This window comes from Pavona decussata, unplaced genomic scaffold (genome assembly GCF_977016875.1).
Source record: "Pavona decussata unplaced genomic scaffold, jaPavDecu1.1 SCAFFOLD_324, whole genome shotgun sequence".
NCBI classification, from domain to species: Eukaryota; Metazoa; Cnidaria; class Anthozoa; order Scleractinia; family Agariciidae; genus Pavona; species Pavona decussata.
The window spans coordinates 451,591-468,573 of NW_028145713.1; the positions used below are offsets into that span (position 1 = coordinate 451,591).

Sequence of the window (16,983 nt, forward strand, 5' to 3'; positions counted from 1 at the left end):
GAAGAAGAAGAAGAAGAAGAAGAAGAAGAAGAAGAAGAAGAAGAAGAAGAAGAAGAAGAAGAAGAAGAAGAAGAAGAAGAAGAAGAAGAAGAAGAAGATGAAGAAGAAGAAGAAGAAGAAGAAGAAGAAGAAGAAGAAGAAGAAGAAGAAGAAGAAGAAGAAGAAGAAGAAGAAGAAAAAGAAGAAGAAGAAGAAGAAGAAGAAAAAGAAGAAGAAAAAGAAGAAGAAAAAGAAGAAGAAGAAGAAGAAGAAGAAGAAGAAGAAGAAGAAGAAGAAGAAGAAGAAGAAGAAGAAGAAGAAGAAGAAGAAAAAGAAGAAGAAGAAGAAGAAGAAGAAGAAGAAGAAGAAGAAGAAGAAGAAGAAGAAGAAGAAGAAGAAGAAGAAGAAGAAGAAGAAGATGAAGAAAAAGAGGAGGAGGAAGATGAACAAGAAGAAATCAGCTCATAAGCTCTACGTTGTAAACAAACCGGGTGAGTTGCGTCAGGACTGGTACGAGTTACTTCCGGCCGGAAGTTAACTTTCGGTTCTCTGCTACATATGTAGTTAGACGTTTTCCGCGAAAATGTATAACTGCTAGGTAAACCGTATCCATTCTCTTTGAAGGGATTCACTCTAGTCAAGGGGATCAAAAATAACTCCAGCAAAGCCGCCATGAGTAGTCGTGGCTTCGATCGTCGTCGGCGATCGAATGACGGAAAAGAACGGTAAGTAGTAGTTAGTTCATCTTTAATTAAGTTTCATTACAAAGGAGTTTCAAGCGCGTACCGAATCTCTACCAATTTCCTTTTTGGTAGAATGCTTCGGCCCCGAATAAGTTGTGACATGTCAGACTCGACTGTGCTTGACAATTAAGATCGACTCGCAAAATATATTTCTCCTACGGTAGAAATAACTTCCTAGAGGTACTGAACAAGGCATCTACTGATATATGTTTTAATACGGATAACGAATTCGATTGCTGACCGGCTATTAAACCCGCTTTTAAGCTGGTACACTCTCGAGTTGGCTTCTTTACCGTTTGCAACACTCGAAGGTTTCTTGACAAGCTTGACGTTTTCTTAGCTTTAAATGAGCATCTAGTTAATCCGTTGCTTGATTCCGATGAAGATATTTCGTGTAATAAGCGCCAGTTTTTATCGCGAGAACGAATATAACCGGCTTGGTGTTCTATCAGAACCTGATAATTTAAATTATCACGATCGATGTGAAAATTTCTTGACTAAAATGTCTAAAATATCTGAGCTAAAGGTCGCTTCATTAAAAATGTATTTGTTTCCCTGGTGATAGCTCAGAGCTCACGCCACTATACGAGATAATTTAGTCAAAAACTTACAGTCAATCCACGTCACGCGTGACCTGTAATTTTGAAATTTGAATGGAGTTTTGAAATTTACATGTCAGTTTTGAACATCAACATCGCCAGTGAGATTTTAGAGTTTCCGTAGAAATTTCACTAGTTTATTGACGGTATAAAGCTATGAATTTTTCTTTACGTTACAGCATTAAGTATTTCAAAAATAACAATAAATTGTTTTCCAAGTATTTTGAATCTTTTTTTTTTTTCAGTTAATGCGTCTTTTTCGGAAGATTTCCAGAGAAACGTTCAACATTCCATTAAAATACCGGACATTTAATAGAAAGAGGAAATCGAATGTTCATTTCATTCTCGAAATATTGGTCACGCAGGGTTTACCCTTAAAACTTTTCGAGGCCAAGTTTTACCCCTGCGCCTTTTCATACGTACATATATACATACATACATAATACGCGCCTGTCCTACACCTGTCCCCTGGACATGCCGTGTATCATTTTTCGCAAGCGTTCGTCGTTTATAATTAGTTTACAAATACAGTTTTCTGTGTCTCTGAGCTGGATAACATTGTCGAACTGCCGATTCTCCGATCGAAGGTCCAATTGAAAATTTAATACGCGCTATTAAGGACGGTGCCTGCTAATACAAGGATATTTTGCGCGGTTTATGACTATCCGGGAACTGGGCCGAAGCAGATCAAGGACTATTGGAATCCAAAAATAAAATTTGGGTAACCACGCATTTTTTTGTTTTTGTTTTTGTTTTTTTTTGTTTTAGAGATAATTTAGCAGCAATTATTCTAAAAAGCCGTAAAATACAAGGCAATGAATGGCGTTTTTTTTTATTGAAGCTTTATTATCTCTGAAAAATGCATGGCTACCCCCAATTTTCATTTTGAATACAACAACAACAACAACAACACCCAAATTCAGTTAAAGAATTATGTTACAAAATTAGGATAAATAAAATAAAAATGAGTACATGGCTGTCCAGAATAACCATAAAGGGCTCATTAGAAGCTGGACAACAACCATCCTTAGTTATTACATCAATTTTTATTAGGGTCGGTTACTAAAGACAAACATAGACAACAACACACAATGACAATTAGCTGGAAAATACAGTGTATTGACAGGTTATCGAACAGAAGAAAGTAATTGTATTTTAAAGGTATAGACATTCATATTGTACTAAAAGCTTGAGGAGCACCTGCTGAGTTCTGCTTTCTCTGCACAGTTTTAAACCGCGCAAAAATATCCCTGTATTAGTAGGCACCAACCATAGGAAACCCGAGTATCTCGAAATGCACAGAACATATGCGTAATAACAAAAGTAGGTACCATCCTTAAAATAAACTACAACATTACGACGCCACATTATGACGGGTTCTCCGCAATTTACAAGGTGTATTTTCAAGAGTCGCCGAATTGAATCGTTTTTACCGTAGTGTGTGCAAGTTGTGACGTTCTTGAAGCCCTCGTCCTCGTGACTCCTTAATATCGAGATCCAGGGTTGTCGCTAAGCGCCGGCTGCCGGCGAAATTCGTCGGCTGGGAAAGAGGTCATCGCCGGCTGAATTTTAGGTGGCAAACACTCGGTTAAAAGGGCAATGAACAGTTCTTTGGTTACCCACTAGCAATTGTTCGATTTAGAACAATATATTTTAAGTGAAAAGGTTGAATAAACTCCTGACTACCTTGAGTATCGATGCCATAAAGTAAGTCTTGTTTTGAGGACTTGTTTACCGTGTCCTCTTTCCGTTTTCTGCGTCCGCCATCTTGTCAACACGAAGCTTGGAAGCCCCTGCATTCAAGGCGTTGCGAAAGATTGGGAACGAGTTTGTTACCAGGTATTTGTGTCAGATCGGAGAAAGAAGAAGTCTTTCTCTGTAGCAATTAATATAACAGAGAAAAAAAAACATGAAGGAAATTCTTCGTAATGTTTTAATACAGCTTTTAATTGGTTAAATTTTATTGTTTATAACATGTTAATGCCCATGAATAGCAAGAAGAACTGGGCAAACGAAGGAACAACTGAACAAACCAGAAACGTAAACGGTCCGGTGAGTGCTCGCCGGCAAAAACGAACGAAAAAGAAACCAAGCCGGTGAACGAACTCGCGAAACTGGATGAACAGGTGAACGACCGAGTGCACAGCTCTTTTGTTTGCAGTTCTGAGCGTTTATAAGAATCGATTTTCTGATATTCTAGTGCAAACTTAAAAGCACTTACCTTTTCGGAACGAATGGAAAGCGATGTAGCTTTCGTTCTCATTACTTTAATGTTAAGTAAATATTGTACGCACGTATTTTCACTTTTAATGTTAGAGTATACACGGCATTCATGAAAAATGGGTTTTAGTTGGATTAGATTAGTTGTAGTTAGGTTTTGAATTTTGTTTAGGAGAGTTAAGTTGTTTCTAATTTTTATACTCCTGATGGATTTTACCGTGTTTAAATGAAGAACTATTCTTCTAGTGAGCTCACCAAAAAGAGAATGAGGAAAACAGCATAGATTGAAGTAAAAAAAGAAAGCACTGTCTGCTCAGAAGTTCTGTCATTCTCCTTAAGGGCACAGTGAACAGACCTGGTAGAGAGTTCAAGGAACGTCAAACAACGAAAACCACACGAAGGAAATATGGAAACGTCTTGAAGCGAGGGAGAAAATTTTGAATAAATTCAGGGTGAATCTCTGTACCACACGTTTCAAACTGCGGCACCACAGCTGACCTTCTCTTTAATGGTTGTTTCTTTTTGCATAAAAGAGACCCTAGTTTCACCAGAGTGCACCAAATTGAATAAAAATTTTCAAAATTTTCTGAGGAGGCCCCCCATACCCCCCTAATGGGAGGGGGTGATCCCCTCCCATACCTACCCCTCCATCGGCTATGCCGACGGCAGAAGGCACTTTGCGCCTTCTTTAGCCGGCTCAATTTCTCAGCTAACCGGCAGACAAATTTCTTAGCTACAACCCTGGAGATCCCTTCCTGTCTGAACTGAGGTTATATTGAATTTTGGAAACACCAATCATTTGCTTTATCCCTTGCAGGTCCGCTTATAATAACCTTCAAAAACCACCTAAGGAGCCAATGGAAAGTGAAATTGTTAAGGTACCAGGGGATTTGAAAGGTCGTGTGATCGGAAAAGGAGGATGCATAATTAAGGAAATCATGACGGCTTCAGGAGCATTGATTAGTTCGCCGAGGAAAGACGGCGCGTACAATGACTGTTTTACAGTCAGCGGTGATGCAGAGCAACGAGCATGCGCTAAGAAGCTTATTTTAGAAAAAGTGGTGAGTTGTTGGCATCGTTATAATGTTACCTTTTAAATTAAATTCGTTGCTTCTCGCACAAAAGCAAGACATCTCCACATGCTGGTATGCAAGAGTCACGTGTTCCTTAATCTTGAGCTTTTTTAAAAGTCACCCTCACAAAAAAAAAAAAAAAAACTTCAAGGAAGCATGACAGTGTTACATCTTCTTGTAAGTTTATGGTGCAAGTGCCGCCACCCGCTTGTTTAACAGCTTTCTAATGTTAATTGGTTATCAAAACAAAGCTGTAAAAGGATCTTTCATTTTTGCTCTAATAAGTAAAAGATGCTTATCGTCTATTGAGCTGGGACAAAGAAAAACAATGGGGGAAAACCCATGGGAATCGACCCACGACTTTCTGAATTACCGGTCGATTGCCGTTCTAACCATATGTATTGAGCCTTTTCAAAGCCAAAATTTGTAATGTTTCGCTCGGTACCTTTTATCAGACCCTGCAGGTCTTTAAAATCCTTCCCCTTTTTCAGACATGGTTTCTAGAATCCATACCAGAATTTCAGACTAGAATGGTTGTTAAAGTTTGCCCTATTTCACAGATGAGTCCAAAATGACCCAAGAACGATACCTTTTGGTGCCGAACATACCTATAGATATACACTCCTTTTTATTTATAAGAACGTCTAAAGTTGGGGCTGAGGCTAAACGTTCTTGTTTGTTTGTTTGTTTGTTTTACGATTTGAACCTGGAAACGTTCTTTTAAAACATGTTGTTAAAGTGTGGTATAGTATTTCAATAAATCAATGCGGACTTGACCTGAAAACCTATCAAAGTGCATTGTTTGCTCGACTACAAACTGAGTTGTTCTTCAGAGTATCATGGAAGCGGAAAACCACATTGTTAATGTTAAAAACCATCCCTAAGTATTTGAGTTGATTGCCCTGTTTGACCACAATTTTACTTTTCTTTTACCTTTATTTATACTACTCACAAAAAAAAAAACAACAACAAATAATAATAATAAAAAGCACTTTAAAGACATTCGCCCCTTACAGGATGTTAGCCTTACGTAAATTGTTTTATTCGCCTTATACTCTTCAGGAGGAAATCTGCCAAAGGATGCGCGAGGGAGCTCCCCCCGGCGAACTAGTGGAGATTCCGGATAAATACAAAGGTTTGGTAATGGGTAAAGGGGGAGATAATCTCAGGGAAATCAGCACTCTGACAGGAGCAAAAGTAATTCGTAAAGGTGGAGAAGTTTATGTAACCGGTGGAACACGGGAGCAAAGAGAACAGGCAAAAGTTCACATCAAAATCAAAATTGTAAGTAGGTGAATAACATGTATTTCCTTAAATTACCTGGAGGAATTACATAGCCAGCGTTGGCTTCTTTTTATGTACTTTTTTTTTTGTTATTTATTGATTCATTATTTTTATGCATACATACATAGATAACTTTTTTAATGCACAATCGTGCAATCACCTTACTGCATTTAGAATAAATATGCTTCAACCCGCAGCGAGAGAAGATATCATCTCACATCCAACGCGCACTCGTGGAATAATTGTTAACTATACTTTGTCCAACAGAAAAGAAGCCACAGACCAGCAAGCTTTGTTTTCGCACGGCAAGCCTCGGCCAGACGCAAATTCAGTGCTAGGCTTGCCATGCAAAAAACAAAGCTTTTTATCCTCCTGAGACTCAACATGGCCGCCTTATGATAAAGGTCTATTAAATCGTCTTCTTATCTTCCTTGCGAAATGAAGTGAGCAAGATTAAGCAGTGTTTCTTGCTCTCTTTCCTTTTGTTTTTGTTTTGTTTTGTTTTGTTGTTTTTCGGATAAAATGTTAATTCTACCCAGCAACGTTGGATATCTATCATCATGTATCATCTCATATCTAACGAGCGCTTGTGGAATGATAATTATAGTTAATTATAAATAAACATCTTTAAATTTTATGCCCTGGTCCAATACGAATCCCAAGGTATTACAAAGCGCCTTAGATACAAGTCTATTACCAACTACATATAAATGATACCGCACAATCTCAAGCTTCAAAGATTTTTAATACAGTACATGACTTTAGTTTGTTTGCGTTAGTTAATTAAATAAGCTGTTGTTACATATAGTTTCCCCCATATACTTCAAAGAGAAGCTGACAATTACCTTTTTTGTTTTGTTTTTGAAATAAGCTTAAGCGCCGGCCTAGAATGTCCAGAAATACATACTAATGAGATGTATGAACTGTATGATAAACATCACAAGGTGTCCCCTACCCTAAATTCTTACTAAAACACAAATAATTCTGTCAAACATGGAGTCATATGTTCAGAGTTAGTTGCATTTCTGGACATAAGCGGATAACGTAGAAAGCGCTTATTCGAGTGGGGGATGGGGAGTACGAAATCTTTTTTATTCTTTCCAAATCATTGCTAGAATAGGTGATTCCTCTTTGTAATTTCAATACAACCTCGCTCCCAGGGTCCTCTCTCTTCCTCCCTCGTCAGAGTTAATAGGACGTTCAACCCATTGACGGAGGGAGTGGGGGAAGGGGGCGGGGAGGGGGTTTCAAGTTACCAAGATTCTGGTAGATTGCTGATGAAGGATTGCTTTTTCCATTCATTCTATACTTTTGATAGGCTGGGGCTAGAGTCAGGGGTGTGGAAAACGAGTTCACCAAGATCTGTTGTTACGTTGATGGCTGGAATCTGACTGCGGATGGTGGAGTCAAACTGGAGCAGCTGGTACCAGGAGATCGGATGTTTCTTCCAGGACTGCAAGCGCAGTACAGGTTGAGATCAGCTGAGGATTATGGACCACAGGTGAAGTTTGTTTCTAATTACTCAGGGTAAACAGTACTAGTGAGTGTAAATTATATCAGCTGATTATATTGGCGATTTTAATATTACAGAGTTATAATCATATAAATTTTTCACGGACAAAATAACCGGTTAAAATACTAAAAGTCTCCCAAACATGTTGATGAACTTCGTGTTCTATTATAAACTGAGTAAGCAGTGAGCATTGTGTTGATTTACTGGCGACTGTAATTGTAATCCGTCGTGACATTCATGCTTGTTCATGGTACACTTGAATTGCATTTGGTGTGTGCTTTTGCAGTTTTACATTCAATCGAAAATACATTACATTGATCGCAACGATTTACTGCATTCAGTTTCTTGAAATCTTGAACTTTGGAATGAGAAAACCTAACTCAAAACCTTAATTGTAGTCATTTCATGGTACACTACACTTCAAGAAATTTTGGTGCCCCCTTTGCAACGATCTTGAAGAATTGTACGACACCAATGCAACGACAGATACACCGATGAAGGTCAAACGTACTCATACCTCCAAATCTGCATGGATGATTAATTACAGAGACAGGCTTAAACGAAAAACTATTAGAACAAATAGTGCATCCATTTGGAACTGAACAATTACGACAAGTGAGAAATCAAGTAAACAGGGAATCATTTCTCTGTCGATTCAATCTTTGTAATTAAATTCTCTTTTCAGGTTTTTTGCAGTCAACTCACTTAGTAATGAACTACCAAAACCGCTTAGTATTCACCACTTTCCGAATTATAGCCATGCCATACCATAGTGGTCATGAGATACCGTAGCATATAGCATACTATGGCCATGCTATACCCACACAGCCATACCATACCATACCATACCATACCATACCATACCATACCATACCATACCATACCATACCATACCATACCATGCCATGCCATGCCATGCCATGCCATGCCATGCCATACCATTACCCATACCATACCATACCATGCCATGCCATGCCATGCCATGCCATGCCATGCCATGCCATGCCATGCCATGCCATGCCATACCATACCATACCATACCATACCATACCAAACCATTCCATACCATGCCATGCCATGCCATGCCATGCCATACCATAGTTTTACGGTATTATTAATAGAATGATAGGTGTGTTATCATGTATTAATTCAACAATTTCTGCAGGATGCCTTCGGTCCAGGTGATAACCCAAGCTATCTGGTAAGACTCAAGAAGGAAGCTTTAGAGTCCCTTCGTCAGATTAAATGTGAAATGGAAACGAAAGGATACTTGAAGCTCGACATGTGGTGCCACTTTGGAACGGCCATCGTTCGGGGACCTGACGAAGGTTAAAGTATCTACTTTAGTGTTTATAACGTTTTTACGAATTGCCTAAACAGAAATTGAGAGGCCTACCTTGATAAAGACAAAAGTTGCATTTAATACACTGAAAATGCTGTCGTCAAATGTTTTTCAGCCATTGTTGTCAATGATCATGATAACCATGAGAATCTGTGAATTACTTAGCGCCACTTCAGCACAATCCCGTGGTTCTTTGTACGAACGTTCGTGCATGAGGTATCGTTCATGTGCAACTGATCTTTGTCATTGCATGGAGGGAAACGTCCCTGTAATCTCGCTCGTGTCCTTGAAAATTTGGGAAATGTCGTATATTCTTAGGTTCATGTAACACGTTTTTATTTGTGCATGATTTGAAGGCAGACCCCTTTAAGTTTACATAGAGCGAGACCTTTTAGGTTAATCGTAGAGGAAATAGCTCTGTTTCATTAGTGATAGAAAGGTTCAAATTTTTATTGTGAAGGTAAAGTCCATTGGTTTTTCTCGCAATAAATGCTCAATTTAAGGACGGTGCCTACTATTGTTACTGCGCATACGTTCTGCGCATCTCGAGATACTCGGGTTTCCTATAGGTGGTGCCTGCCAAAACAGGAATATTTTTGCGCGGTTTAAAGCGGCCTTCACACGGCAAACTAAAGTTGGCAAACTCGTGTTGGCGAACTTCAAAAAGTTGGCAAACTCGTGCCTTCACACGTCAAACTCGCGTCAAATCACAACACGCTAAATTTGCAACATGGCCGATGTAGAGCAGTGGCACTCACGAAGAGTTGCCGCTTGTGTCTTGGTGCTATTGTATGGTAATTGCCGAAGAAGAAACAGAATGCACTGGCAAAATAGAAGGTTTGGACGAAACCTTATATCACTAGAAATCCCACCCTTGGAGCTTACAACACGCTCTTCCAAGAGCTTCGCGCCTTTTAACCCCAGTTTCTCCGCTAGTTCTTCCATTTTCGTCCCACAGATCTGGACAGTTTTGAACTTCCTCGATGAATTGAAAAGTTGCACGTTCGTCTTCATATCCGTCCGCCATTTTGTGAAGTGTCATGCAAATCACGTGAATAGAGCTCGTGTTTTGATTGGTTGACAGTCACCAACACACGTTTCCCAACCATTCACACGTCAAATACGAGTTTACCAACACGAAAACGCTGGTGAAAAAGTTGGCGAGAATAGAGGCAAGTTCCATTTGTCGCCAATAGTTTACCAACTTGTTTGCCGACTGTTTTTGTGCCGTTCACACACACCAACTTGAGTTTGCCAACACGAGTTTGCCGACTTAAGTTTGCCGTGTGAAGGCCGCTTAAAACTATGCCGAAAAAGTAAGTATTGTTATTATTATTATTATTATTATTATTATTATTATTATTATTATTATTATTATTATTATTATTGATTAGCGGTTGGCCTCGTGTTACTTTTCTACCATCCGTGAATACATTGGAGTCCGATTTCACGCTTTTAGCAGACTGAAGAGAGAGCTTAGAGATTTAAAATTTGGTGGTAGTGAAATCCCAAAGCAATTAAAGAGAAATACTCTAAGATTACGAGATCTTGTTAGTAACACGGCTATTTCACTTCATCTACACTTTCTTAGAATGGATGGAAGAACAATTAGAGAGACAAGGAAAATGAAAAAAAGTAGATAATTAGATACCACAAGAATCTGACAACTAAAGTAATATATGTGTATAATTATCTCTGTACTTTCACTACGGCCGAATTGACTTTAATACCTTCTGTTATAGAGGAGGCTGAGGAGGGAGAATGGGCTATTGACGAAGCAACAGAAAAGTTTCAGTCATCAGGGGAAGAAAGTTACTGGAAAACTGCATTCAACCAAGGAGTAACTCTGGATGAGAACATTTTCCAGGACTATGATTGTAACAAGACTTCAGAGGAATATATAGCAAGATATGATCTGACATATTTAACACCATGCGGTCACGAACTAAGGTGCAAGGTAAGACAAAATGGATCCTATTATATTTAAATCTGTCTTTGTGAAAGATATTCTTGAAGCGGTAAGCGCTGCCATGTTTACAATATAAAATGTCATAAGTAACATGACGCCAAGCAGTGTTTCAATACGAATAGGTGTTTTCTCCAAGAATGCAAACAGCTAACAAAAGCAGCAGAGATTTACTAAACTATCACAATCTGTGCTAAGCATGAAAAATTTTCATTTTCTGCGCTTGTTTTAATGATGATGGTGACAAACGTCGCTATTTTAATAACGTCACACTTCCCTCTGTGTCGCCATTACCCATAATATTAACTTTAACTTGTACAACACATAACAGACCACGAGAGACTATGAGGTAAGAGAGCGAATCCCTGTGCCCCATGATAATTATTTTCAATCTTTTTTTTAGTGCGCGCCATGCTATTTAGGGAAATTATAATCCGCCATTGAGTTAAAAATTAAATGACGTCACTCTAACTGACCAATAAGATGTCGACATTAAAATAGCAACGCAAACAAAAATAGATTGAAAGAAATTTTCATAGGAAGAGGGGCATGTATGGGGGATTCGCTCTCTTACCTCATTGTCAGACCAATAATTGAAAGGTGGATTTTTTTTAAATATTGTAAAAGAAAGAAAAATAATATAGCGCGAGGTTACGGATGCATGGGTTTGCTTGTGCGTCACATAATCTGTGGACTACGAACGAACTTTAACATCATGTTGCTCGTCTCATTCAATGTTTATCTTTCTGACAGGTAGAACTCTGTTATGAAAGCAGCTAACCACTGTACCAACAAGCTTGTTTCTGATATTCTGTCATATGGTATATTATTTAACAATTATTCGCCGAAGGCGAAGTAAATATTGGTGAATATTCCCCGAGACGAAGTCGAGGGGAATATTCACCAATATTTACTGAGCCTGAGGCGAATAATTGTTTTAGTATAATTACTCAGGTGATTATCAGAGAAAAACAAGTACCGTCCGAAAAATCTCGATTTTCTTTGTTTGTTTCAAATCGTCACGCGTCATTGAACAGAGACGCGCAGTCTGCCGATCACATGCTCAATCGAAATCACATGCGCAATCGATAAACTGCACACGGCCTCAAGCAGAATGTCAATATTCTTTAACTGCCGCTTCATTGAGACGAAGCACTGACTTCTGTGAATGAATGTTAGGTTTCTCTGACCCGTTTACCAAAATAGATGGAGATGAACCAGGCTGTTTGGTGTAAAACTCGAGCCGGGATCACAAGTGTTAGCGATAGCATTTTATTGCACAATTTCTTGTTGACATGATGGCTTCGCCGGTTAACGGACGTTTATAAATTGCCCTCGGAGATAAGCTGCTTCAGGTAGGAATTAAGTCATTTATTGGCTTCACTAAACAAGTACACGGTTGTCACAGATGAAAATATTTTGTTGTGAGGCGGTGACTTTAGATGGTGGTCGGGAGCCGCTCGAACCGACAACAAACTAGTTTTCAGATTATAAAAACTGTTTTCTTTTCTCGCCACTGAAACGTAAAACTTACAGAGACATTTATTCATCTTGTTACTTCCATACTTTGAAATTCTGTCTTAAACTCGTTTTGTTTGTGAAATCATTCTGTTAATAAAGAAAATCTTGCTCGAATTTAACTTAATTTGTTGTTTTGATTTTAAGTCATCGAGATCGACAACATGCAATTTATTAGGGGTTTTTTTTATTACAATTAGCAAACTTTTCATCTCTTTCCTTCGAAAAGTATCACCTCGGACTTAGCTGCATCTTTAGTGCCTTTCGGAATTGCATTTTCTTTCATCCTATTTACTTCTTTTTCAGAAATGTCAACAAATAGCTAAGCGGCCATTTTGAAAGTTAGTGCTCCCGCTATAATCACCTCGCGCGAGGTGATTATAGCAGGATATGACGCAATCCTCGACCAATCAGATCAACAGAATCTCTATAATCACCTGAGTAATTATACTAAAAACATATAGTGTGAGGAAGTGAGAGCAACCTTGTCAATAGTTATATATGATAAAATTAACTCCCTTGGGTACAGATAACGGTATAGGTATAGGTATAGGTAAATTATTAACATGTATAAGTCCCATTTTGAATTTTCCAGCAAGCGAATTGTAAGAAATGACTTGACTTGAACGTTGGAGCTTTTATTGAAAACATAACAGAGTTTTGAACAAACCAATCCGTGTTGACTAACAGGGGGCAAGGCTATGCAAGGCGATTGTTCCTCCCTCCCCTATTGTTTAAGAACGCGGTCATTAATACACCTATTTACTTATTAGTATGCAGGAAGACAGCCATACTTATTAATGATTTATCTATACCTATACCATTACCTGTACTCAAACCGCGTTATTTTTTAACATTTATAACTACCCTTGTCGTTAAACAGGTGTGGGTCGCAAAAGAGAATGTTGCGAAAAAGTTGGAGGACATAGAAATTCCTTTCAGTGACGTTAAGAATGTCTTAGAGGAAATACACTTTGAGGACGATGCAACACGGTCACGTTGTCGAGGGTGGCTGGTTTTACCATCTAGAAGATTTCTGCAGGCAGATATAATGTTTCCTGGTTGTGAATTTGACTGCAGACTGACTATTCGTGGACGAACAGGTATGCACAAAGAGATTCGTTATAACCTTGAATAGACATTTAATGACAAAGAGAGTGGAAAATATGAAATGTGATATATTTAAACTGCGGATGAAAGATTTAACAGATGAATAACTTTAACGAGTAATTACAGAGACCTAGCTTATAAAAAATATACTAAATAGTAATATTCAAAGATTAGGAAGTGCGTTCGAAGACGCTCGATCCCGCCTTCAGGTTCTAAGGCGATGATTAACTGCTCGGGTCTATGAATCGATCCAACGCCAGCCTACGATCGTGAGGTGACAAATTATATCAGCTTCAATGTTGGTGATGATGTCATCCGCCTCTGAGTGAAATTTTGCAGGGGATGCCAGATACGCTCTTGACTCCAAACGCAATGAGTGTGTTCTTTCTACGTCGAACGCAATAACTTGAATAAATAAATAAATAATAACAAATAGTATAAAATACTGACAGAATTTCTGCCATTTTCGCCAACTAAATTTCGAGATAATCTATGCTAAGCTAGAAGTTACCAAATGATTTAAGGGGATAAGATTTTAGTTTATAACAAGGAAGATCATATTCTTAAAATAGGGGATCCACTGTAATTACGTCAGGACTGTTATTTGTTTGTCAGGAAACGGTGAACGGAAAGTTTTTTTGTGATGCGTGTTATTTGTTTGCCACAGAAAGCGGAATGGTCATAGACTATGTCCCCAAGGAAGAAGCAAGACATGTCTTGTCTACATACCTTTCTGGGATAACTGTGACGGGTCAAAATGCAGGATCGGAACTCCATCTTCCAGAGATGAATAAACCTGAGGGATATCACTTAATCCACAAAAGATGTTCCAGACGATCTCTTTATGAAATAAGTGAAGCGTTCGCTATCATTCTCTCGAAAGAAAGCACCAGGCGAAGCGAGGGGAAAACAGAGGAGTCAAGAGAATCGGTATCCATAACTCAAAATGTAATATGTACAGTCATGGGTTGAAAAAGGATTCCCCGCACAAACAGCTATTACAATAAAGTTTGTCACTAAAACTGGAGTTCGGGAAAGTTTCTGTAAGATGGACATTGAAGAGAAAGGATACCATCGCATGTGCAGTTGGCCAAAAACTGAGACTGAGTGCTTTTTGACCATCGAGGAAATGCCCCATGCTCCATTTGCTCAGTCAAAAATTTCATGAGATTTTGCTGAGGACTACCTCAGAAAGCAAGGAATTTAATTTAGGATTTAACGTGAAAACACTTAACGAGGAATTGCCAAAGATCCTTCTGTTAAACATTTACGGGAACAATTTAAACGTTCAAGTACCTTGTAAAGTTTCATACAGACAAATACACGACACCGAGCTCAAGTTAACTAACGAACTTATTACACTTTGCTGGTTTTGAGTGCTCAGAAATGTAGCTATAGGTACAATTAAACTGTGTTCAGTCACCTTAAGGACGGTGCCTACTTTTGTTACCACGCAAACGTTCTACTTATTTCTAGATACTCGGGTTTCCTATGGGTGGTGCTTACTAATACCGGCATATTTTTTGCGCAGTTTAAAACTAAGCGGAGAAAGTAGAACTTAGCAAGTGCTCTGTTTTGGATTTCAATAGCCCTTGCAACAACTGCTTTTCCCGCGTAGTCACAAGCCATAAAAAAATACTTCTTTATTAGTAAGCCCCGTCCTTAAAGTAAAACCTATTCTTTGCTTCTTTTCTGACAGACCGACCTCCATTTGCACTGCAAAGAGTGGGACAAGATACTCAGAAGTGGTGACTGGGAACCAGAAATAATAACAGAGAAGATTCCGGAATTCTTTCAGTTTGTGAGGAAGGTTCAGGATTTTGTTCTTCGAAAAATGAAGAGGACCAGTAATGATAAGCTATAAAGGCATTTTGCGTCTTTGGTCTGTAAAACAAGCTTTGGTCTCAAAGGCATAGCACAGGGCGAAGGGGGGGTAAAATTTGACTGTACGCAAATCAATACAAATTTAAAAGTAAAAATAGGCCGGCTGAGACGTATTTTAGTCAAATTTCGAAACCCCTATGAATTCTCACATTTGGAACAAAAAGGCTTCGTCTTTTAGCAAGTTGGACCGAAATAATATTTCTCCAGATATATATTGAAAATTTAACCAGTAAGTTTCTTGCTTGCGTAATACTAGGCACGTGGTCAGGAAAAGAAAGAACTGAAAGCTAGCACGAGGTCGAAACTCGAAAGTTTTAGCTCAATTCACTCATTTTGTACATTTTGTTAATCACAAACTTCAATGTTGTTGTTGTTTTTTTTTTTGTTTGTTTGTTTGTTTGTTTGTTTTTTTCAATTTATTGTAGAAACGGCATCGTTCTTGGACACTACTTGGGCAATAAATAGTTATAAACTTCTGATGAGAAACGATTTTGAGAAACATTTCAACAAGAAAATTAATTAATTTATTTTCTCACTTTCAATACCTATAAATATGCGTTTCCGTTATTTCCATTTTTACTCATTTGACAATGACGATATGAAGTCGTCGAAACGTCATGTTATTTTATTATCGTTAATTTTCTTGTTGAAATAAATAGTTACCAATAAAAACAAAGAACCGTGTACTTCAGCTTCCATTATAATAAACTGCCCTCCACCACCAAAGTTAACAGAGTTTAATTAATGGTGTCGGTCATTTGTTATAATTAGTAAAATCATTACTCCACAGCTGTGATTATAACCACGTGAAAAATGAAGCTTACCTTGCCACTGTGCACGTGTCTTCCAGATGATCTTCTCAACCTCTATAGTGCTGCAGGTTTCTTGAAAAAAAAATGGCGTCGCCTTTCTTTCATTTAACCAGCAGAAAAGAGCTTTCCTTTCTGTGGACGATCGGATCCCTCGAACATTCAAAGAAACTAATTAATAGATCATTTCCGATATTTTAAAATTCTAGCTTGCCTACGAGAGGGCATTAATGGGATGGAGGCATTTACAGTTGACGACTAACATTTTGGCTTTTCTACGGCTAACAGTTAATTTCTCTCCCTTACGGTAAAAAGACATTTGGCCAAAACAAGTCAGTTGCTTTACTAAATGTTCAAAATTAGTTTCCATTGTTGCAAGATAAATTATTAAGGTCTCCAGGTCTCTAACGAACTTTCCCGGATGAAAAAAAAAAGCTGAAATAGGGTGCATCAACCACTAAAAAAGACACAAAAAGTCTTAATAAGCGATCTTGACAATCTCTAAAATGCAAATTGTGGATAGCAATTTTTGTTTTACGATTTACTATTTTTTTACAACTAGCAGTTAAAATTGTCCATTTTTAATGCCTAACGCCTTAGATATTTGGTCGTTTTACGACTAACGATTTGAGACCCTCCTACGAGGCTTGGGGGGGGGGGGGGGGGGTAAAACAACAGAAATTAATTATTCGTCTCTGAACCTCAGTGTAATTTCTGTTGTTTTATCCCCCAAGCCCCGTAGCCAATGTTTCTAGGTGCAGAGCGCTAATGCCAAATGTTTCGCATAGAATTAATTGCACATACATTAAACAAAGTAAAACAAGCTTGAGACACAAAGAGGTACCTTTTAACGCATAAACATGACAAACATAACACTAAACATATACATTTGTTCTAAGTTGTGATTGTATGAGAAGATAGTTTGACAGTAAAGTTGGTTGTA

The 16,983-nt window shown here is 38.3% G+C and overlaps 1 protein-coding gene across 2 annotated transcripts; it reads left to right on the forward strand.

The window, feature by feature from the left end:
• The first annotated feature begins 532 nt into the window (after positions 1–532).
• On the forward strand, positions 533–15,917 carry LOC146453671 (uncharacterized). 2 transcript variants are annotated; one of them, XM_085096295.1, is made up of 9 exons: positions 533–704; positions 4,359–4,602; positions 5,677–5,898; positions 7,217–7,399; positions 8,577–8,739; positions 10,496–10,710; positions 13,121–13,340; positions 14,015–14,277; positions 15,047–15,917. In XM_085096295.1, the coding sequence occupies exons 1-9, from the start codon at positions 652–654 to the stop codon at positions 15,209–15,211; spliced, it is 1,728 nt and encodes a 575-aa protein (XP_084952421.1). In that variant the 5' UTR covers positions 533–651; the 3' UTR covers positions 15,212–15,917. The 2 variants fall into 2 exon arrangements, with proteins under 2 accessions (XP_084952421.1, XP_084952422.1); XM_085096296.1 differs by lacking the exon at positions 4,359–4,602 and having other exon boundaries at positions 568–704.
• Positions 15,918–16,983: the final 1,066 nt, after the last annotated feature.